The sequence below is a fragment of the Centruroides sculpturatus genome, unplaced genomic scaffold (genome assembly GCF_000671375.1).
Source record: "Centruroides sculpturatus isolate CEXI.00-Female unplaced genomic scaffold, Cexi_2.0 scaffold46, whole genome shotgun sequence".
Classification (NCBI taxonomy): Eukaryota; Metazoa; Arthropoda; class Arachnida; order Scorpiones; family Buthidae; genus Centruroides; species Centruroides sculpturatus.
Genome location: NW_019384418.1, coordinates 408,257 through 433,973, shown reverse-complemented (window position 1 = coordinate 433,973; position 25,717 = coordinate 408,257). Strand labels below are relative to the sequence as shown.

At 25.7% G+C, this 25,717-nt stretch overlaps 2 protein-coding genes across 4 annotated transcripts in view; one reads left to right on the top strand and one right to left on the bottom strand.

Annotated features, from left to right (window-relative positions):
* The window catches only part of LOC111619289 (transcription initiation factor TFIID subunit 11-like), a 49,685-nt gene extending 34,807 nt beyond the window's left edge, over positions 1-14,878 (top strand). The window contains exon 4 of the mRNA XM_023360977.1: positions 14,292-14,878. Within this exon, the coding sequence (XP_023216745.1) occupies positions 14,292-14,425 (134 nt within the window). The 3' untranslated portion in view covers positions 14,426-14,878. The remainder of the gene's footprint in view (positions 1-14,291) is intronic.
* A 710-nt stretch (positions 14,879-15,588) lies between these two features.
* LOC111619288 (lysoplasmalogenase-like protein TMEM86A) lies at positions 15,589-25,717 on the bottom strand. Of its 3 annotated transcripts, XM_023360974.1 has the most exons (5): positions 19,909-20,111; positions 18,145-18,471; positions 17,141-17,534; positions 16,090-16,509; positions 15,589-16,039 (listed from the first exon to the last, which is right to left on the bottom strand). In XM_023360974.1, exons 2-5 carry the CDS (start codon positions 18,193-18,195, stop codon positions 16,026-16,028), a joined length of 879 nt encoding a protein of 292 aa, XP_023216742.1. In that variant the 5' UTR covers positions 18,196-18,471; positions 19,909-20,111; the 3' UTR covers positions 15,589-16,025. The 3 variants fall into 3 exon arrangements, with proteins under 3 accessions (XP_023216742.1, XP_023216743.1, XP_023216744.1); XM_023360975.1 differs by lacking the exons at positions 18,145-18,471; positions 19,909-20,111 and adding an exon at positions 25,587-25,717; XM_023360976.1 differs by lacking the exon at positions 19,909-20,111 and having other exon boundaries at positions 15,589-16,509; positions 18,145-18,443.

Here is a 25,717-nt window from a genome sequence, read left to right as displayed (position 1 = left end):
TATGGCAATTTTTCTGAAGCATTTTTACCTGATTTATATTAGTTTAAAAGTTTTTTCTTTTTTTAAAAGACTAATATATTTTTTCCAAGTATTTAAATAAAATCATATTTATTGCTTTAGCAAACTATTCATACTTAATCTCAGAATGTAGTGAAACCTCACTAATTCAGAATTCAAAATTAAACTTTCTTACAGCTAAAAATAGCTCTTGTCTATAGTAAATTATATTAAATTTCAAATATAGTATTTTAATATTTAAAATGTCTACTTGGACTTATTTTATTAACAGGACTTATTATACCAATGTCTTTGTTCAGCAAAATTTAAGAAAGCCTATCAGAAAAAATGCAGTCTTTCCATACTCGTTAAAGGGTTTAGATTGTACCCATTCCAATTATGCCACCTAAATAGAGTCCTGTATTGTTATTTTTTGTCACTACCTCCCCGTGCCAGGAGTGGGTAATTTGTGTGCCTGCTGCCTGCTTAAATTATGATTCAAATATAATAATGTTTATTAATTTCAATGTTTCATTTTCTTTCAAATGCATGTTCCTAATCTTAGAGCCAACTTTATTAATTCTGTCAAAAAATTAATAAATATTATAAAAATATAAAAAAGAAAGGTGATGTTCTTGTATGTATAAAGCATACAGTTCTTTAATACTACTGATAATTAAATATACGTTACATAAAAAATATTTTCTAGTTTAGATTGTAATATGGGCTTTATTTAGAATTTTTATACAGTATATGTGTATTGAATACCAATAAGATTTGTTTGAATATTGTTACAGTATGGCTTCTCTTTCAGCCTTGCTGAATTGCTGTATTTTTTATAAATAAATAAATTCTATTTATTCTGAATTTGTGAAGTTTATTTTGTATCAGAAAAGAATACAAATAAAATTTATCTTTCTTTTTACAAGTATTTATTTTATTACTGTTAAAATTATACAGCATTAAAAAATGATAACAAGTTTTAATTACTTTTTATATCTGTTATAAGTTTATATTTATCATCATAAAAATTGTAAAATTAAAATAGAAAAAATTCAATACTTTAAGATTTGCTTATTATCTTTTACATTATAAATGCAGTTGTCTTTTAAATTTTTTTTTATTTGTATTAAAAATTAAGTTTATATTGATTATAATATTTGTATTTGATCTTTTTTTTTCCATGATTCTGTTGTATGTTCCACAGATATTTATCATTAAATTAAATTATGTTTTGTATATATATGTAAAATTATAATTATTACTGAATCCTGAATATTTAATAAATAAACATTAAAAATCATAACTGTTGGAATCAGTATATCAATAGTCTAAATTCTTTACTAAAAATTATTAATTCTCTGATATTGATTTTATTGGGTTGTTCGGAAAGTAATCTCGTTTTTTTTTCCATGGAAAAAAACACAATATTTTTATAATAAATATTTTATTGAATTATATATTGCCCATTTTGGTCAAATACCTGTTGTCATCATTTCTGGTAGTAGCATGATTTCACATTCATAAAAGTTTTGATCGTTGCTTACAAAAAACTGATCCAAGTGATTTTTGACATTGTCTTACAGTTAAAAAAAATTATATAGACTGGAACAAGTAATAATCTGAGTGTGCTCCATCTGGCGAATATGATTGGTGTGATAGTATGTCCCATCTAAGTTATAACAGTTTCTGATGTTACCAAACTTGTGTGAAATTTGACATTATCGTAGTAAAACACTACACCTGTTTGTTGATCAATTCTGGCTGCCTTTTCTGTTTGATGATATTATTCAATTTGTTTACTCGATGGCTATACACTTTCAAATCAATTGTTAAATTGTCTGGTAAAAGCTCCAAAAAGAAATTTACTTAAAATCCCACCAAAGAGAGCATCTCTCTTTAAGAGCATGTGGAACCCATATATCGAGCTTTGAAACGAAACCAATTTGTTTCAAGTAATCATAAACAGTTCAATTTGACAAATTTAATCTCTTAGTGATTTCACGCGTTGTTATTCAGCAGTTTGCTCAATCAGTACCTTTATTTTGTTTTCATTGGCTTCAACTGGCCATCCAGAACGTAGTGCATCTTCAATATTGAAATTGCCAGAACAAAATTTTGTAAACCAGTTTTGGCACTGTCATTCTGTCAATACGTCTTCTTCATACACGCCACACAATCTTTTTCTCGCTTGAACAGCATTTTTACCTTTTCAGTAGTAAAAGAGCAAAATATGCCGAAAATGCTGCTTTCGAGCTTCCATATTTGATGGGACACAAAAAATAAACAAAATCAAACAAAATTTTTTACAAATAAGCCTTAAAATGCTAACTGTCAAAATATATAATGATAATACGGTTTAGAATAAAAATGGCGGGAAAAATATGACTAATCCGTCTAGTGGTAAAAAAAAACGAAATTACTTTCCGAACAACCTAATAGTTATAAAGACATACAATTGTTTGATTTTGCTGATAAGACAAAATTATTATAAATATAGCCTTATTTAATATTGATAAAACAATTAAAATACATCAGTCTTATTTAACATACTTAATTTTACTAAAAGTATTTTAAAATATAATTATAAATTATGTTATAAATGAAGTTGGATATATTCAATAAATGATGGAAAGGTTAGACAGAAAATATAAAATAATCAAGTCTTTTAGCTTTTCTTTTTATGTGAATTATTCTAACTCAACTGTGTCAGGAATGTTTAAATTTAAATCTGATAAAGAGCTATAAACTAGCTTGAAAACATTAGTGAAAACATTAGTTTAGTAAAAATTTATACTGGAAATATAAAAAAGTTGTATTATTCATTCTTTAAATACATCCAGTTGACAATTTTTGTTATACCAAGAAAAAATGGTTTTTATTTAAAGTACTAAGTAATAAATGATTATTAAACTAACATAATTGATTTAGTGGACTCTTTATTACCAGAAAAGAGAGAAAACTACTTTACTTATGTTGAAAAAAATACAATATGCTGAAAAAGAATATTATAAAAATCCATTAGTTTTTATGTAAACAAAAAATGATTAAATGAACCATTATTTTTCATATCCTGTATATGTATCTATTATATATAGACCATACATGTTACAGTATATTATTATTATTATTATTATTATTATTATTATCTTTTAACTTAATCCATAATATTTATATCCCTCTCTGTAACCTTTACATTACTATACATTTCCGTAAAACATATTATTTTCTATCACCACATTATCATTATTTTTCTTCCTGTTCATGTGGAAGTAACAGTAATCTTTCTTATTCTCCAAGGTTAAGTAATAAATTATCAGAATGGTTTTCATTGAACACATTAGCCAAAAATTTTAAATCATAACATAAGGAATATATGAAATATGCCACAGTGATGTTAAAGAAAGAATTCTATACAGATGTTCAAATAATAATAGGTTGGTAATCTCTTTCATATCTGTACAGAATATCAAAAATCTTCTCTCTCAACTTCTCATGAATGATTAATTAAGTAGCTTTTAGTCAAATGACATTTTAATGTGCTTTTATTATAATTTCTATGATTACTTTTATAGTGACTTCTTGGACAAACATTCAGCTTTTGTGTAAATCCAATCTTGTCTTTTTATTCTTGTTGAAAGCCTTTTAAAGTGATTAATTTTTTTCAAGGTGTAACAGGATTTAGCAATTATTTCTTAAATAGTAAATGAATTTCAAGATTTATCTTAATAAGTAAAATCAATATTAATTATTTTATATAAGTTTCTAATTTTGAAATAGAATTGATAAAGACTTAAAGATTTGAAAGATTTATTCTGTAATTAATCACTTTATTTAAAAAAAAAAATTCAAAAATAAATTTTAAACAGAATAAAAATGATAAACATTAAAATTTTAAATTTTAATTATTATATCCTAGAAATATAATTTTTAAATTTATATATCCTCTTCTTTTTATTATTTAATTCTATCTGTTAATAGTTAACTAAGAAAGATGTTTTTGGATATATAGCAAAAATATTTTATTAATTTCTAAGGTTATTTTTAAATATAAATTTCTCTAGCATTGTTTAACTACATCCTCTTCTTAATACCAGTAGTTTATATAAAACTTAATTATAAAATTATAATAAAATAAGATATAATGTATTAATTTTTCCATTTACTAAGTTGAAGAATACTTTTAAATATATTTAAAACAAATATGCTTATTATAGTAGAAGCATAAATAAAGGACATGTTTATATACAAATTTTAATTTTGTATAATTTTATATGCTGATTTTTTTTCTCAGCATTTTAAAATTTTAACTATTTCAGCTCTGTTCAAGCAGAGCTGAAAAAATTTATAGTTTGAAATTCATAAATAAATCATAACTGGGAAGTTATTAATTTCTTATAAATATTTTTAGAGGAAATGTACATGTATTTTCCTTCAAGTGTAATTATTGGCATGAAAAAAGTAATGAGTATATAGGAATATGCTAAAATTGTCAGTTATTCAGTTTTAAAAAACCTTTTAATTATCAAATTTATAATGAAAAATTGTGATGTGAAAGAAAAGATGTAATTGTAAACATACAGTCAAAAAAATTTGAAAATATCATACTTTAATTATTATATTATTAGTATAAATAACAATAATAAATTCAATAATATATTTATTATTATAGGCTCTTTTATTTTTTATATATATAATCAAAATTAAATTATTAAAAGAAATATCCTGATAAGATTATGCGAAAGATAAATCCTAGAATAACTTTTTAAATTTTAAGAATTTAAAACTAAATTTTCAATTCCTGCAATAAAGAATTATATATTTAAGATGTAATTTTCATACAAAAACAAAATAATAAGAAAATATTTAGAATTAATAATAAAAAGAACAGAATATATAAATTAAATCTTTTAATATACTGTATATACTGTATATCTAGAAATATATTCATAAATTTTTTAACAAAATATAAACAAGAGAGCAAAATTCAAGTTCTAAATTTTAGTTTTTATTTCAATTAAAAAAATAATAAATGAACAAACTTAAATGTTAATAATACAGTATATATTTTCAGTAATTTTTTTAAATATTGAAATTTACAATAGTCTAAAATTTTCCAGAAAATGCAAAAAATACATTATTTATTTTTAGCATTATTTTATTTATTTAAAATACATTATTCATATCCAGAAAAAGCTCAATTTGAATTTAGAAATGAAGGGTTGAAAATCTATAAGAAACAAAATAATTTTATCAAATCAAATTGAGCTTTTTCCATTCATATCCAGAAAAAAGTTCAAAAAGCAAAGAAGCTTAAATGCTATTTGAAAGAGAAATGTTTTAATCAATTGACAGCATTCTGACCGTAGAAAATGGTATTATTCTATAAATCAAAATTAACCAATGATATTTTCAGTTTGTTTTGGCAGTTTTCTTAATTTTTTCTATTATTGTTCTTAAATCTTTCAATAAACCAAACAAAACAAAAGTGATTTTTTAGCCCGGTTAGAACCCCAATTTTTAATAATTTTTTCCTAAATAATCAGTTAGAAGTTGTTAATAACATTTGGTGCAATTTTCAATACTAGGCTTTCTTTCCACTTACACGTGGAAATATTTTAAATTAAGTTTTCTACCTGATGCAGCTTATTCTAGCATAATTTTAAAAATATAGAAAAAAAAATAGAATGGTGTGTGTTTTTTATTTGTAATTTCTAATCTATTATTGACTATGTGTTACCTATATCAGCTTCGGCCCCATTAATTTTAAATAAAGTTAATACAGAACTTAACAAATTTTTCATTATCCTTAACAAACTTTTGCATCTGCCAGCTACTAATATTTCTAATGTTGCACAAATCTTTCTTGGACTTCCCAATTTAACCTATTATAAATGCAATCAAAATATTCAATATATCTATAAATATTTTTAACAGCCTTTTTCCTGTTCATTACAGTTTCATTCATATCCCTTCGTTTAATACCAGATTGTTATCTTGTATTTATACACTATATTATTGCCTTAATATAATAATTTTTATCATTATCTTCAATTTTAGTAGTACAGGTAGTTGTTTTGATAAACTTAACTGTTCCTTGATTTCTCCAAATTTAAACATGTTTAAAATTTAAGTATGTTCTATTTAAATAATACCTATTGCTTCATGTGTTTTTATCTGTATTGTTATTGTTATTGGGGTTGTTGTAGTGGAGGGTGACATATATTGTCTTTGAAACATCACCAGATTTAATGCATAAAATAAATTTTAAGAAGTAAAACGGCAAAATCGTATTTGGGACAAGACTATGTCTCGGAGACAGAATCACTGATGCTCAAGGCAGGTCTCATTCTCATTCTCCTATCTTTGATATCGCTGCTTTTGGGCGCCATCGTTCAAACTTCGCTGGCCACGACCACGAGATCGTCCACGATGCATCTTTGATGAAATTAACCCATCTAATTTCAAAATTTCTCTCCGTTGCGTGTCAGCCCGGGTTGAATTTTTGTCGATGCATAACGAAAAGTTCCCGATTTTGAAAAAAATGATTGTGGCTTTTGTATCTTCCGAAATTATTTTTTTATTTTGCACAAACAATATACAGTTTAACCCGATTATAATGTCATCGAGTGTAACAACAACCCTAATATAACATCAAATTTTTATCGGTCCTACAATTTTACTATACTTTTTTTTTCTTTTCTTTGTGGTTTTAGGCCACTTACCGCTAAGAGAGCACAAAGAGGCCAAGAACTATACTAGATAATGTTAAAAAAACCCACTTGTAATGACATAAACCGTTTTAACGTCATATTTGAAGCACTCCCAAATTTACAAAATTAGATTACAAATTTTATTTAACATAGAAGAAACTACATGTTCATTCCTAAGGTCAGAGTTCACTTCTTAGAATGACTGTTGGTGGTACTCTCCCCTACCTGACTTTGGTGGGGTGAGGTGGCTGTTTTGCCTGTTTGTAGAAGAGGGTTGCCATTTTGTATTTTATTTTGACTCAATTCTCGGTCGTCTGACTACCTACGAGTCTGGATTTTTTTATGCGCAAATGATTTGGGCACCTAATACTCTGTGCCAAATATCAACTCTTGACATGTACTCCTTCATACCTCTATGCTGGTAAGAACATCGGGCAGTACAATTTTATAAACAAGACATAGTCTTGTCAAAAATCTAATTATTTTAAGTTTAAACAATATCTTAATTTGTTGTTATGCAGCATGTACTTTGATATTGACAATTGCTAACTTTCAATATGTATGGGTGTGTATTTATGTTTGAAAGTATAAATGGAAAGTACAGAAAATAATAATGAATAATAAAAACTCAATAAATCTATATATATAAATGGACGTGTGTGTCCCTATATTTCACTTTTCTGCCAAAACTACACATCGCACATGAATGGTGTTTGTATGTGGTAGTAGCCGCAAGTCTCCATTCGTGTACTATGGTGGTTGCGTCTCGATAGCTATAAGGGTGCGGGAGATATGGGGCTGAAAGTGGTTTTCTATTTTGAATGTTATGTTCAAATTTGTTCGAATTTAATTTGAACATAAAATTCAAATATTGGTTCGATTATAGAACGATTGTAAACGTTCCAGAAACGTTGAAAATAGTTCGTTTGACTGGACGTAAAAATTCTCTAATTAGTCTGGGAACGGGGGACCTAATTCTTGCACTCTGTGAAAACAGGTAAGATTGGCTATAATGTAATTATCTTAATCTTCACTATCGTTACTTTTTGCCCAGCGAAGAGGGTCCTTGCAGCTAGATTCTAGATTACTTAGAAAAACAGTCTTTTATATATAAAAAAAACTATATTACATACAAATAAAAACCCAGCAAAGCGGGTCCTTGCAGCTAGTATATATATAAAAATGGACATGTTTGTCCCTATATTTCACTCTGCAGCCAAAACTACACATCGCACATGAATGGTGTTTGTGTGTGGTACTAGCCCCAAGTCTTCCATCATACACTATGGTGGTTGCGTCTCGATAGCTATAAGGGTGGGGGAGATATGGGGTTGAAAGTGGTTGACTTCTAAAATGTGTAACAATGGAAGTGCTAAGAATGGAAGTGTTAAGATAAAGTGGCATGCAAGATTTACAGGCGCAGATGCATTTTTGCAGAAAATCGAACATGTTTTTAGACCCATGTAAAAATTCTCTAATTAGTCTGGAAACGGGGAACCTAATTCTTGCATTCAGTGAAAATGGGTAAGATTGGCTATAATGTAATCTTAATCTTAAATGTTTTGGAATAGTCGAGGATGTGTGAGTAGTGGGGATGGCTTTTGGAGACTTATGAAAAATCAACTGAAGAATGTGCGTCACAGGTAAAAGTGTACGAATAACAGAAAAAAAGTAGAAACTGAAAAGTGAATAGTGAAATGTGAAAAGTAAAAATATAAAAAACAATGCCAAAGCGTAAGAAAGAATTTTTGCGGTCTTGAATCATATCTCAAAGGCAAAAAATGGCTCTGAGAAATGAAAACATAGAAGAAAGAGAAGTACATCTAGCATTGCTACGAGAAAATTATCTACGAAACAGAAATAATCAGACAGAAGAGCAACTTGAAAATTATAGGAAAACACATCAAACCAGAGAAAGATTATGTAGAGTAAGAGAAACAGTCTTTTATATAAAGAAAAAAACTATATTACATATAAATGTATGAATAAATAAATATTTTAAAAAATGTATCTATTTAATTTGTATTTTGATGGTAATAATATAGCTTATTTAATAAATGAAAATTTGTTTCATCTTCATTTGAACCTTCAAAGAATTCAAAAAGGTTAAGGGAAAATTGCACCTTTAGCTTTACTGTTTTAATATTGATAATTTAATATGCTCAAAATTTTTCTGCATCAATAATTAAATACAGTAGAACCTCGAAAACTTGGCTCTCGATAACCCGGCACTCCAGATAACTTGGCCACACCCTGGCAGGGCAAAAAAAATCCTTAGTTAATTAATTTTCATTATAGACAGCTTTACAAAAGTATAAAAGCTCTCATAAAGTATTTTTCTGAGGTCTGTCTTATCAGGTAAATTACTGTACACAGTGTATTCATTAATTTTTATTTTCATGTAGTAAAGGCTCTATGCCTTCATAAAGGACGTACTTTTCCTTTGTTTAAGGGTATTTGGGCAGTTTATTCTCTGTTATATTCTCAAGTAAACAATACATACAAGTACAGTACAGTATTTTCTGAGGAAACACTCGTACTTATTTTTTTTAACCCCATTTCCGATAACCCGGCATTTTCACAAACTCGGCCACCCTTCGGTCCACATTAGGCCGAGTTTTCGAGGTTCTACTGTATTATATTTGTGAGTCATCCTTTAAATAAAATTTAAATTAGAATGTAAACAATATAAAATAAATGAATTCTTAATATTCAGAAACTGAAGATTTATAACACTTGATTAATAAAATTTAAGAAATAAGTTTTTCAAATTTTTAATTTTCAAATTCAATATTTATGAAGTCTTTCCATTTCATAAATATTGATGTATTGGATGAATTGCTTCTCGTGTAGAATTAATAAGGATTATAAAACTAATTTAATTCTCCCAATGAATGTGATTATTTGATTCATTGTTTATTTTNATATTACACTTAAATGTATGAATAAATAAATATTTTAAAAAATGTATCTATTTAATTTGTATTTTGATGGTAATAATATAGCTTATTTAATAAATGAAAATTTGTTTCATCTTCATTTGAACCTTCAAAGAATTCAAAAAGGTTAAGGGAAAATTGCACCTTTAGCTTTACTGTTTTAATATTGATAATTTAATATGCTCAAAATTTTTCTGCATCAATAATTAAATACAGTAGAACCTCGAAAACTTGGCTCTCGATAACCCGGCACTCCAGATAACTTGGCCACACCCTGGCAGGGCAAAAAAAATCCTTAGTTAATTAATTTTCATTATAGACAGCTTTACAAAAGTATAAAAGCTCTCATAAAGTATTTTTCTGAGGTCTGTCTTATCAGGTAAATTACTGTACACAGTGTATTCATTAATTTTTATTTTCATGTAGTAAAGGCTCTATGCCTTCATAAAGGACGTACTTTTCCTTTGTTTAAGGGTATTTGGGCAGTTTATTCTCTGTTATATTCTCAAGTAAACAATACATACAAGTACAGTACAGTATTTTCTGAGGAAACACTCGTACTTATTTTTTTTAACCCCATTTCCGATAACCCGGCATTTTCACAAACTCGGCCACCCTTCGGTCCACATTAGGCCGAGTTTTCGAGGTTCTACTGTATTATATTTGTGAGTCATCCTTTAAATAAAATTTAAATTAGAATGTAAACAATATAAAATAAATGAATTCTTAATATTCAGAAACTGAAGATTTATAACACTTGATTAATAAAATTTAAGAAATAAGTTTTTCAAATTTTTAATTTTCAAATTCAATATTTATGAAGTCTTTCCATTTCATAAATATTGATGTATTGGATGAATTGCTTCTCGTGTAGAATTAATAAGGATTATAAAACTAATTTAATTCTCCCAATGAATGTGATTATTTGATTCATTGTTTATTTTATAATTATTATTTATTATTGTATAGCTTATTATACTTACTTTTGTAATAAAATTTTGTTGTATAAATATAATTATACTCCCTGCTTCATGAGTAAAACCAGAATGATAAATAAATAAAGTAAAATTAATTAATCAATAAAAATAAATTTTTATATAAACTTATTTCTGTTATAAATGCAATTGATTTATAAATGAAACTTAAATATAATAATTCTTTAATATGTCTTTTCCTGAGTTTGTAAATATAATTTATGAAAGATTTTATTGTATTAGTTTTAAATATTATATTTAAGTACTTCATTTACTATTAATAGGTTTAAAATTACTTGTTTACAGATATTTGAAAATGTAACTATAAATTTAATCCGATAAATATTGATAATCGTTTTTAAGAGCCAATTTTTTTATTTGTCTTTGGTGCATTTATGCTTCCTTTTCAGATATATTTTTTAGTTATGTATTCTATATGTTGTAATTGATGATATTTCATTTTAACAAATCTAATAAATTGATATTAAGATTTACATTTATAAAATTCAGTTTGATAGGTTTAGAATATTTTAACCTAAGAAAAATTTGTGAAATGTTTTGAAAATGCAAATTTAAACTCTAGACATAAAAAAACATAAAATCTGAAATAAAATTTTTACAATAAACTTAATATTTTAAATTAGATCAGGTCTTAAAGCTTTATCAGTTTTGAAAGTAAAGTTTATGTAAAAAGTTTTTTGAACAATAAATCTTTATTAAATTTGTGAAAATTAACCAACTAACTTCAATATTAATGAATAGAATATGTAATTGGTTTTAAAAATTCAAATATTTGACATTCAAAGTCTATTGTAAAATTTTAAAATTTATGAAAATGGAATTATAGATGCATCAAAAATGTTTTGAAAGTTTTAAAGGATTGACTACTATAAACAAGCTGCTATTATTTTTTATTAAATTTAACTCAAGATTTAAAAAATACATACAAATTTTAATTCAAAATGTTAATTCTGGTTTAGAAATAAAAGAAATTATATGATGTTTATATTGTTTTTCCATATTAAATTATTAAAGTTTGAGCTTTGTTGACTTCTGTTTTCTTTATATAGAATAATTTAAAACAACTTTTCTTATATAATATTTCATTACATTCTGAAGTATGACTTCTCATAATTTTTTTCAAGAACTAGACAATTTTCTTTGATTTAAATGGTGTTAAGACTTATGGCAACCTTTTTTTTATAATGTTGATAAGATTTTGTACAGACAATCATATTTTAAGTTATTTTATTGGATTCTATTTTATAGCTGAGACATTTCATATCACTTTAAAAAACTAATTCTACTCAAATGTTAGTCCTTCAGTTCTTCAGATAGCCAACATGAATGGAGGGAGAATGAAACTAAGTGAATTAGAGATTGAACCTATCTTTTGCTGAAAAATAATAAAAATAGATCTAGAAAGAACCGAATGCCTTGAGCAAAATGTAGGCTAATAAATCCAGTACTTGAATTTTTACAAATCTAATGATATAAATTCTATAAAACTCATTGTGTTATAATTAAAAAAGACACAAAAATTTTACCATTCATTTTGATAAGCAATGTTTCTGAAATTATATATACAGTTCTTAATAATATATATATACATATATAATGTACGTATGTAGGAAACTTATAAAGTTAAAAACAATAAAAACAAAATGCTAGAATGTAATTGTATTTTTTTTCTTATCTGTAACAATTTTTATGTTTTTAGGAAAAATATATTTCCTAAAGTTTAGAATGTAATATAATTTCCTAATTTCCTATTTATANTAGTAATCCAGACAAAATTCTATTTAGTTACTAAAATAAATTATAAAAAGCTTAATTATTGATTTATATATTGATTATGCAAAAGATTTACATGTTTAAAATCTTTGCAAATATTTCAAAAATTTTAAAAATTTTCATTTTTTTTAGAAAAGTTAAAAAGTGTAAATTAATTTGCATGTGCCTCAAACTTCATATTAAACAATAATTAAGTTAAGATAGGAAGGTCTTTACAGAATTTTTAAGATCAGAATTTATAAATAAGTTCCAAAGAAATTATTAAATATATCATTTACAAGATACTTTAATTATAATCATCTTCTCAAACAGTAACATACAAAAAATTAAATATAAAGACAAATTTCTGTTTGACAGAAATATCAAATAATTACTATTTAGAGTTTTTTATTATTATTTTTAACAATAAATATTTATACATCCCAATTTCAGTTATTGCTTTACTGGGGGGAGAGAAAAGTATTAACATTATCTGCTTAAGTCCACATCTTGTAAATACAATATATTGTTTTGCATTATATACAATATCTAAAAAATAATAATGGAATGTATAAAATTTAGACTAATTAATATTGTTATACAGGAGTATATTAATGAACGACATTAAATATGCAAATATTACAGATAACATCTTAAAGTGTTTTACATAATTTCATCAATTATTACTTCACAATACAGATTTCTAATATATCTTTTTTTAATTAATTTTAATTAGCATACGTAAAAAATTGTAATCATATCTGGTTGTGAAATTTTGCAATTGAAAAATATAAAAAGAGGTTACAAAAGTGTTTGATGTTTCATCATATTCAATTTTTCCAGAGCTACAGGTTATTAAATGTCAAAAAAGATAAATTTAGATTGCTTTTTTTATGCCAAGATATTTTAAACTTTTTTAACATTCTATTTGATTAAAGAATAATTAAGAGCCTGATATGCTGCAATATAAAATTTATTTAGGTATTTGGTATTTCATGATATAACAACTATTCTACAGCTTTAATTTATTATATATTATTTGTTGTTCAATTAATTCATTTAAATCTTAATTTTTACATATAAAAAATATCTTAAATAGTTTGTTTAATCTTTACATGTAATGCAAAACAATACAAAAAATAGTTCATCATATACAAAAAAAATTTTATGTAGAATTTGTTTTAAATTTTATTAATGGATTTATGATTTTTATTCACAAGATTTTATATATGAATGAATTTAAAATAATTACACAACTTTAAATTAAAAGTATTAATTAATTTTTTAAAACTGAATATTTCACAATTGAGAAAATCTCAGCTTTTGTAAAGCTAAAATATTCTTGTCAAGCAAAAATCAATAATGCTTTGTCTGTCAGGCATATTTCCATAGCAAATAGCCAAATTATTAATAATGTATGAATTTAGAATATTCATATCATAATTTTAAGAATAAAGAAGTTTGCTCAATAATAATTAGATGATAACTGAAAATTAAATATTAAAAGATTTAAAACTTTACATATTATTATGCACTGTTTAGCAGAAAACTTGTGTTGTACATGTCAGAAAAAAGGAAAAAACAATTATAACTAGTGCTTTTTGATTATACATCATTATATTCATGTGCTTGGAACAGATTAATAATATAATGTTTCATTAATTTTGTAATTTGCATTTGATTTTTCATACAGATTTGTTTTAAATAATTACAAAAATGAAATATAAATTGAAATAAAACAAGAAAACAATTTATAAATAACAAATACATTTTATAAATAACAGTTAAATTGTACCATGGTGTTAAGTCTTTGGTTTGTTGTTATTAATATAATACTGTGTAGAAAATAAGATAATTAAAACAAACTCAAAAATGAATTTTTTTTTTCTTATTAGCATTGGATGTTATGGAGAACAATGGAGAAACAGGCCCTTTGCATCCTAAACATCTTCGTGAAGCCATTAGGAAATTAAGGTTAAAAGGAGCCATACCAAGTAGTAGACCTAAACCATATCTATTTTTCAGATGAAATTACATTAAATTTGTCTTTGATATGTGACATTTTTAATTCATTCAAAATTAGTATATCATCTCAATATTTATCTTGTACAATAATTTGTGAATAAAGTATTTTACAAATAACATATTTATGATTTTTAATAATAAAGGGAAAAAAGAAATTAAATTATTTCTTTTATTTACACCAATTTTTTGCATTTTTACAGTTTTATAAAATCACAATGTAAAACTTTACATCCAGTATTCTATTTTCTAACATTTAAATTCTTAAAAGAGTCATATATAACAAATATGAGTGAAATCTTAAATATATTACAATAAATAGTAAATAACATTCAATTGCACAAAAATTTAAGTTGTAATAACACATGGAAATTTCAGATTCTGATGTATTATAGAATTTATTGTTTTACGTTTTTTTTAAATCTATGAACTTTCACAATCAATTTCTATTAAATATATTATATAGTAATCCAGACAAAATTCTATTTAGTTACTAAAATAAATTATAAAAAGCTTAATTATTGATTTATATATTGATTATGCAAAAGATTTACATGTTTAAAATCTTTGCAAATATTTCAAAAATTTAAAAAATTTTCATTTTTTTTAGAAAAGTTAAAAAGTGTAAATTAATTTGCATGTGCCTCAAACTTCATATTAAACAATAATTAAGTTAAGATAGGAAGGTCTTTACAGAATTTTTAAGATCAGAATTTATAAATAAGTTCCAAAGAAATTATTAAATATATCATTTACAAGATACTTTAATTATAATCATCTTCTCAAACAGTAACATACAAAAAATTAAATATAAAGACAAATTTCTGTTTGACAGAAATATCAAATAATTACTATTTAGAGTTTTTTATTATTATTTTTAACAATAAATATTTATACATCCCAATTTCAGTTATTGCTTTACTGGGGGGAGAGAAAAGTATTAACATTATCTGCTTAAGTCCACATCTTGTAAATACAATATATTGTTTTGCATTATATACAATATCTAAAAAATAATAATGGAATGTATAAAATTTAGACTAATTAATATTGTTATACAGGAGTATATTAATGAACGACATTAAATATGCAAATATTACAGATAACATCTTAAAGTGTTTTACATAATTTCATCAATTATTACTTCACAATACAGATTTCTAATATATCTTTTTTTAATTGTTTTGCATTTCAAAATACAGAAAAAGATTTTAATGAATAACAAATTTTAAACATTTATTTGATCAAGTTGTCAATACAAATACTAAAGAGAATATAATTGTGCATTTAATCGTCACATCTTTATACCAGATCTTTAAAGCCAATAAGTCTTAATTATTTCCTCAAAGTTTACTTTATTCCAAAAATTTTAAAATGCTCTCTTTTATGTATGATTTGGCACTTTATTGATTTGGTGGTAATTGATTAAATTTTATCGTTTTTATTAAACTTGTTTCGGAAATAATACTGTTTAGTGTTGGAAATACTGTAGCTACGTGAATTCGGAATGATTTTTATCATGTTCCGAAATATATATATTTTTCTCTACATCCTAATTGGATGATACAATAAAGATATTTTATTCCCAATCTGGGAGATTGTTACATCTAAAAAAAATAATGTAGGCATTTCATATTTTTAATGAATGAAATGCCATGCATTATTTTTAATGTAGTTTTACGGCTGCACGTCTTATACCATTTCTTTCCCCTCCAGTTAAAATTAATCTTTGCTTTAATGATTTTAACTGTAGAGTATTCTGTTTTATAGTACCACAACATGAATTCTGATTTTCATTTGCGGCACTCAGAACGGCCATTGCCGTACTGTCGACTACAGACAATGCTATACCTAACTGGGCAGCGTAGTAAGTTAACATTGTCAAAGTCTGTGCATGAGGAATTGCAGTTTGACTACAGAATATTCTGAAACCAATTAAAGTATCAGAAATGGCAAATAGAATACCACCTCCACAAGAACACAATCTGGTCCAAGTCCAAAGATCTTCAAAGAATTGAACTCTTGCAACTGCTCTCCAAACCATAAGGCAAAGCACAAATATGTATATGGGAACACTTACTGTATATATCCCTATTTATATCAAATTAATATTAGTTTACAAAAAACAACGTACAAAAAAAATAAAATTTTAAATGTTATTAAAATTATTTATATATTAATAATAGTGACAAGGTCTTATTTTTACTCATTCAACCTAAAAAATCAAGCAATGTAACTAATCATTATTATTGCTTAAGTTATCAATTATATTTTTCAAATTAACTAAAGATAAAACTAAATAGGTCAGTTATTTATGGTTAGTTAATAAATTTTCTTTTAAACTTTAAATTTTAAGCTTTCACTTTTTTTTATATAAAATTTTATCACAGAAATAAGGATTTTGGTAACCGCTTTTCGATAAAGAAAATATTATACACTAATAATTAAGAATTAATTAAAATACTGTATTGTTAATAGTCACAACTAAAAAAATTTAAAGAAATGATAAATTTATTAAACAAATATTTTGTTTCAGAAGTTATCTTATCAATTTTATCAATATTTAAACAATTAACATTTTATTATAAACTATCGAAAAAGAAAGATTATTTTAATGATACAAGAAATGAAAATATTACTATCATAAGAGAAAACAGTTATTTTTAGTACTAAAATATAAAATACATTTCATAAGTACTATTGAAACAAAAATTTAACTTACCATACAAACCAGGATAAAAAATGTAATAGCAAATCCCTGCTAAAACAGAACAAACCATTCCAACTACAGGATTCCAAGGATGCATACCGAATGCACTAATGTATATAATATGTGCAATGGCAAACGATATCATACCCCACAAAAAGCAGCTCGGCCAAACGAGAAATGCATCACCAATACACGAGAATATCAGGCCCGAAAGAATACGGCGAGAGTAAGCGTGCTTCTCTCCCAGACTCATGCCGTGCAGGACAACAAAAATACACAGCCATATCACCGGTAGGCATTTCAGTAAGCAAGAGAGCCACGACGGATTTTCTCGTTGAATCGACAGAACAAAATATACGGCCGCAGTTTTAAAAAACGGTACCAATTTCGGTCCGACACATTTCAGCTAAAAAGAAAAAAATATATATAGTAGTTTATAAATACATAAACAACTTTAACTGATCATTAGTAAATGCAGTTATTAATATTAAATACTAAATTAATTTATAAATAAACTTTAGCATTTTAAACTAATCCAAGATGATTTACATTTATCTAAAAAAGTTAATTACTATATGTATAAACATAGTACTAACTTAATACAGTATACATGTTTAACCTTTGAATCGAAGCAAGATTTAATTTACTATTCTTGGAGGAAAATTTAAATTTGCTGATTTTTATGCTTAAATATAAGACAGAGGTAGAATAAATCACAACTCATTTCAAAATAATTTTTATATTTTAATTCATTATAAACCTTTAACCTGTTTAATTTCCTTGTTTACTTATACGGCTTGCACGTTCGATTGAATTACGATATGTCAATATCAGTGCAAGTACAAAGCGAAGAATTCACGTATAAACTCTACAGTCGATTCTAACAAAAGAGTAAACATCATAAGCCTCCAACATCATCATCATCAGTTGGCAATCTGACAGAACTGACATTTGTCAACTCGAACTCCATCCCCAAATACAACATACAGAATTACTGTTTAATAATAATTACTCACAACAACTTTAGGACTGGTCCAATAATCTCCTAAATCTCTCTCTGCTTTCATATTTCTTTTTACTTTTTTTTTTTTATTCGCCTTCGAAACCGCTGGCTTTCCTTCGTCTGCTGCTTCTGCCGCTTTTGCTTGTTATTATCTAATCCCAAACGTCACAAATATTTCCACCAATTGGGTGAATTTTTTACCTTTACAATCCCATTATCCAATAATACGTTACGTTATTGATGACGTAGTTCAAAAGGACGTTCTCGTTCCTCTCGGTACACGAGTACTCGATTGCTCGCGGTTATAATACGTCATTATCGATCAGCGAGGTTGTTTGTTCTGATATACGAACGGGATATATAAAAATATACTAAGTTTAATAACATTAAAAAAAACAAGTTCATTAATGAATGCTTAAAAAATGTTTATTTTATAAGAATAAATTAAAAATTTAATACAGTAATAATTTATTCTAAATAGTTTTTATAATTTTTCATTGGCGATTTTTAAAATAAATTATTATTTTATAATTCGAACATTATTAGTTCTAGAACACATACTTTACGAACACGTGATAGGGCAAATGTAAAACCCCGAATTTGTTCAGTAACTACGTGATAGTTCAATCGAATCACTTCATGAACGCATATAACGTGATTGTTATAAATAAATAAAAGTTAAATTATTCATTCCATAGATTTACCATTTAAAACAACGCGACTTATGTTTATATATTTGACCTTATTCTACTGAAACGTGTCGTTATACTCGAAAATAAAACTAGAGCAAATGCATCTTTAATAACTTCTGCAACTATATAAAGCACAGAATGAATAATATTAAATGTCATTTCGCGATAATAATATATTGTAGATCGATAATATGCATTTCTATACTTAAGAAAGTAGGGAAATGCATCAGTGGAATGGTCAAGTTCATCTGGCAATTCATTATAGATAAGAAAAAAGTGACAGTTTTATTCTCTAATAACTAGATTGCATGATGTTTAATTTATTATTATAATAATAATAAATAAATAAATAAATTATATATTTATTTCTCGAAAATGCTGGGTTATTCCAGATACTCTTTTTTTCTATGCCTTTCAGAATTTAGGTCGAATTAATTCAGGCTTGATTTTCGAAGGCCCTCTTAAGAACTTACTTATCAGGCGATTTATAGCAGAATGCACGCAGAGAAATGCAATTGCAAGAAGTTTCGAATTCTTTTTGTACAGAACACAATAAAGTAATCACGACTATTAAATTCAGCTGATTAAATTTAGTGCGAGGCAACGTGCCCGAAGATAGATAGTCTTAGAAAAGATAGAATACAAAATACCCTCAAGATTTAATTGCAAATTGCTCTATTTCTTGCATTTGGAGTTAATTCAAGTCCCGTTTCCTCTATTCTACTTTAAGACCCGAAGGCAAATCCGTAAATTTCTTTCTTAAATTTTAATTCCTTAGATGTTATTTTTGTCCCGATAGCCTTAAAAATAAAAATAAACCTAAGCAGTCGGACTCGATTATCAAAAAAATAAATAAATCAAGTTTATTATTAGAAATTCATTAGCAAGAAGGACAAATGACTGGTTTATACCATAATTTAAAGGGCGAAACTTTTTTTTTTAATAATAATAATATTTTTCCTTATAATTAATGTACTGTAGATCAAAGCAACTTAGTGATAGAATATCAATTTATTTAAACACATTCCCGATAAGACAAGTTATTTGATTAACGATATCGCTAAGAATGATAGAGCATACATTACTTGTTTATTAGAGCATCACTGTTTAGTTCAGTTCATAAGTATAACCTAAGGGCACAAATATGATACACATAAGTCACGTTGACACGATTTGACCTTGAATTATTACTACTATAAGGGACAAACTATGGAATTAATATAACAAGATATTTTTTTCCTGGCATCTTCCCGTTGTAGAACTTTTATATGATTAATCGTTCGGCATATTCTTATTACTATAATAGCACTTGCATTGTTATAATCGGAAGGAAAGTGTATTATTTCGTTGTATCGATGTTTTAGATCTTCAAGGACGTTTGATTTAGAAAACGATCGGTTTAATACAACGCTAGCAGTTTCTTATTCTCGTTTACTGCTAATATTTTTAATTATAATGATTAAATTTTTAAATGATCATCTTTAATTAAATAATTTTTTATTACTATAAATGTATTTGTCATTCAGCGAATATCATTCTAAAATTTCAGTAGTTTTAATTTAATATTATATACATCACCTAACTGCTTTTTTAAATAGCCTATAATGTATATGTTTTCAACATCTGCTAATGATTTTTTGTAATTAGAATATTGAATTTTTAATACTTTATAATAAAAATATATTTAATGAGTTGTAAATTAAAATATAAAATAAATATTGAGCGAGTCTAGCAAACTCAGGAAGATTGCTTAGTAAATTCAAAAATAATAGCACTGTATTCTGAAGTATTTTGTTGATTTTGAGTTCATTATAGCCTTATATCACATAAATTTTAGAATAAAATCATAAGTTATATACTGAACAATTACAGAAAAGAATGTTACATATGCCATATGCAACATATGTTTTTGCTCGATAAATGTACGAAATACGCAATGTAAATATTTGAATCCTGATGCTACATCGAATTTGCTCTTTAAAAATAAGAAAATTTTTAATATTTATAACGGTAAACATTTAAATTATGTTAAAAATAAATAAATATTCAAATTATTTCTATTGTTAAAATAACTCTCTGATAGTATCTCTAGATGCATTTATATAAACAATAATAATAATGATATAATCAATAAAAAATGTTGATAATTCACATTATTATTGTCATTTTTTTCTCGATAACCAAGGAAATTTTTCCTTTCAATTGATTAATTCCCGAACGTGATGAAACAGCTTTCTTGCTTATCTAGGTTACGGTAGTAGCTTCGTCAAAATGTCAACATGTTCCATTTGTCATAGAACAGAACGACAGCAGTACTTCTCCACTTTTAGCATTAATAATTATTCCATTTGTAAATGTAGTAATTAGCACAAAATTGTCATCTTTTAAGCGGAACCATGAGCAATTTATTAAAAAAATGATCAAATCTGTTATTATAATAATAAAGTTTACGCATTTTCTGTATTTATTACACAAGGAAGTTGATTTCTAATCATTAAAGCTATTAATTTCCTTCAGTTAAAATATATTTAAATATATATATAATGTACTGTACACAGTGACAATTATGATATGTTAAATGTTGTCCTTGTTGACAAATTTGACGGTCAAAATATTCTTTGACCTTGATTTTGGTGTTTGTAGTATTGTTAAAGTGTACACATACAGTACTTTAAATCGATTTTCTCCGATAGTAATGCGCTTGCTTGTAATCTTTACGTCATTCAGTCATAGGATTTTCTCAAGAACAATTGTTTATAAAAGGAAAAAATAATTCGTTAAAACATTTCCCATTATAAATATTTTCCTTTAGGAAAAACAAAAGATTAAAAAGTCAATATCGTAATCACTACATACTCGAGGAAATATAGCACAACGAGTAATAAATGTCTTAAATTTAAAAAAAAAAATAAACAAACCGACACGCTTTACTTATCACTTTAATCAAATTTTTTCAAGTTTTAAACATATTTTTAAATGTTAGATTGAAAGTTAATTTTAATTTCTAACAAAAAATTCCTTTTTTTTCTTTTTTTGTAATTTTTTTTTCCGTTTCAAATTATGGTATGTACACGACTCTTTTTCTCGTTTCTTTACTTTGGTTCCTACAAAACGATGTTGTAAAGGGCCAAGGTCCAAACATAAAAATAACTTTCCTACAGTAAAGAAAGTTAAATATAAATGTTAGATTTTCTAAATACGGAAATAGGAAGTTTGACATTTTTAAAAGAAAGATAAAATTCGAAATCTTCTAACAAGTGACTGTTTTAGGGTTTGACTTCGAATAATTTTTTCTGCATTATCTAAACTACAATGCTCGATTAATTCTCAAAATTACTCAAATATTTTGTTACAATAGATAAATACTAATATTTTTTTCCTATACATTTTTATATTTTATTTCTATTTATAAAACCTGAATAAATATTATATCTATTTGCATAAAGGTCACAAATCTAGTTGTTTCTGAATATGCAAAGATGCGTGCTATTATAATCGCGTAAGCTAATACAACAATACATATTTTCTATAATTTTAAATTTGTACATTTTTTTAAAAAATTACTTATGTACATCTTAATGATGATAGAGTAAGAAAATGTTCTTTTACAAGGTTGTAATCTTTGGTATTATAGAACGTTCACTCCTGTTCTTAAGACATATTGTTTTATTTTTCTGTATCTAATTGTGTCTATAAAAGGACTATCGACCTTTAAATGTATAGCATAGAACAATAGTTGGCCTATCTAATCATTTTCGTTGAGAACAGATCCAGTTGTTTAGATTTAAGTACAGCATATGAACAAGATGGATATGTTTGTTTACATAAATGGATAACCATTTCGTTTATAATTATTACGAAAAATATAAATGATAAAATTGAATGCATGACGTTCCATCATTTCAATAATAATTACATTATAAGATAATTATAAATATAGACTATATATTTATTTATGTATATACAAATTAAGATAAATGTGAGAAATGTAATTGAATTACAGGAAAATATTTTAGTTTTTATAAAATTATTTATTTTCCATCTCTAAAAGGTTATTCATCTTCTTCTCTTCCATTATTCATATACAGGTTTTTCTAAAGGTTGTTCATGAATTATGCTTTTCTTTTTAAATAAATAAATATGCATATTGGCGCCATCTGTTGATGACAATAGATAATAGTTTTATATACGAACGAGGCCAAATAATTAAAAATCTATTGTATCTGGAATTTTAAGTTTGACACGATTTGACAATAGTTGACCTTGCAGTCGACATTTCTGATTGACATCTTCGAAATTAATTCCGAGAATTAAAAATTTCTGTTAAGCGTTATTAATAGTTTGAATCGCGATTCATTCGAAATGGAAAATTTTGAATAATTGCTATGACATTGACGTCACAAAAGTGTATTGAATTAATATATTAAGAAAATCCCATTTTTGATCATTTATTTTTTATTAATTAAATAGTAAAGCCGAACCACATACAGAAAATTATTCTTAGAATAGACATTAAAAAAATAATTAACATTAATGTTATTTTACATATTTTACATTTAAACTACTTCATTAGAATATATTTTTAAATTTGTAACGAAAAATAATGGAATATAAATGAAAGTTTATGAATTAAATAAAGAAAATGGCGACAAAGTTTTTTTCCCCTCTTGCGACATAATATTGTCTACTTTTTATAACACTAGATATTATGTAGTTTAAGATAAGTTTGGATATCATAAAATAAAAACAAATCATAAAAAATTCGACATTAGATAATTTTTTCACAAAATAAAAACACAAACAAACTTTTGTTGTGTTAACTGGGGTTAATAACATGCTAAGCATGTGTAATGAAGGCTACTTTCGAATAGTAATGCCATGCGAGTTGTTCGCATATTATAGATATAAATAAAAAACAAACTGAATAATTTATTGATTTTAAGTAAGATAATTTTACAAATGATATATGATAAAAACAAAATTACATTTAGCGTTTAAAGCATCATTATATCAATACTTAAGTATAGTTTGTCGTATAAACTATACTTAGGCCTACGTATTGAGATATACGTGTGTATATATCAATATATATATATATATATACACACACACACGAGTATATACCACGTACATGATAAAGCTTTTTTTAATAATTATTTTCGCCCTGTAGGCACTTTTAAATCATAGCTATCGTGGGTTCGGCCCATTGAGCTATGGAGTAGCAAAGCGCTCGCTTTGAGATTAATTTGTCTAGTAATGTCGGCAAGAAAGTCATTTGCTATCTTGATTGGCAGTATTTAAGACTTGATAATCTGCTGTTAATGGATAGTTATATATATATATTCAGGGCTATTTTTCAGCCGGAAGGTGCCGGTACGCTATACCAGCAGTTGCTGTGTAAATACAATTGTGTATGTTCAGTCACAGTGTACGTGTATCAGCAGTAATTTTTAGAAAAAGGGCTCCGTATATAAGTGTATATATATATATATATTATATATATTGTATACACAGTGTACAGTATACAATAGTCTATCAATGCATATTTTAACGTGACTTGTATTATTGTCCTTATTTTCCATTTGTCTTTAAAATAGCTTATTAAGCCGAGAGTTATCGATTTTGCCAAAACAAAACTGATATTTGTGCAGTAGGGAAACCTTAGAATAAAATTTTTACAGTATAGTATATACTGTATATATATTAGTATAGTATAAATACATAATGTAACTAACTCAAGCGGCAAAAATGTTCATAAAGGAAGAAAATAAATAAAAGTAAAAATAATAAGCCGAATACATTGAAGTTCCGTAAATATATTATAAAGTCGTTTATAAATTGTTCATACAAAGATGCCAGCACTATAAGGAACTCTATTGACAGCTATTCTAGAGGCAGAGAACGGCAAAAATCTGTCTCGCTTAAGATGCAAGTTGCCATCCGACATGCCGACACTGTATATAGGGTATATACAAATATATAAACACTAAAAAAATCAACGCACTTTAAAACTGGCAAACAATAGTAATCAAATTCTACGTGTGGAATGATAGTAAAAACAGAAAAAAATTGTTGAAATATCGCAGAACAGAAACATCATTGAAGAACAGTTTTATCACAAATGTTTTATACTAGTAAGTTGTAAAACCATTTCTGGCATTGGTCAATGTGCATTAATTGCTTTTGCCGTTTTCTTATTTGCAACATTTGTTATGAAATTGTTGTTCAATGATAAGTCCTTTCGCTGTGTTAATAAAAAATATTTTATTATGAAATTTCCCAAAATATTTTAATCTCGTAAGGAAACTTACATTTGCATGAAATTTATTTTATGATGATCCATTTAATTTTATTAGTTATTAAATTACATTTATACATTACTAGCATTATCTGTAATGTGATCACTGTCGTTTAAATGCTTTAATCGAATTTCAAAACATTTCGTCTGAATGTAATTTATATTTAAAATAATCTTTAGTGAAATATTCGCTGCACAAAAGTACTATTCATTGCAGGCTTCTAGTTCACGCTCATAGCAGCTATCGATTTTTAAAGAACTTTCTACAAAATGGAAAACTATGGAGCCTAATAATGACAATCTATATACGTCTCAGAGGGAACGTTTTCATTAGTATTAATAGTTTCATGTCATCAATATATGTAATCGTAAAATAATGTTTTTATCGTTTATAATTTAGATTTCGCACTTCGCCCATACGTATAAATTATTAGATCTAAATACAGTATTGCAAAACAAACAAACCTTCATGCGATCCTTCCCCCAGCTATTCGTACAGTTAGCTTCCATTCAAAACACATTTTTGAAGTACAGTATTTACATGTAATATATATATATATATATATTTATTCTAGCAGCGGTGTGAATTTTAAAAC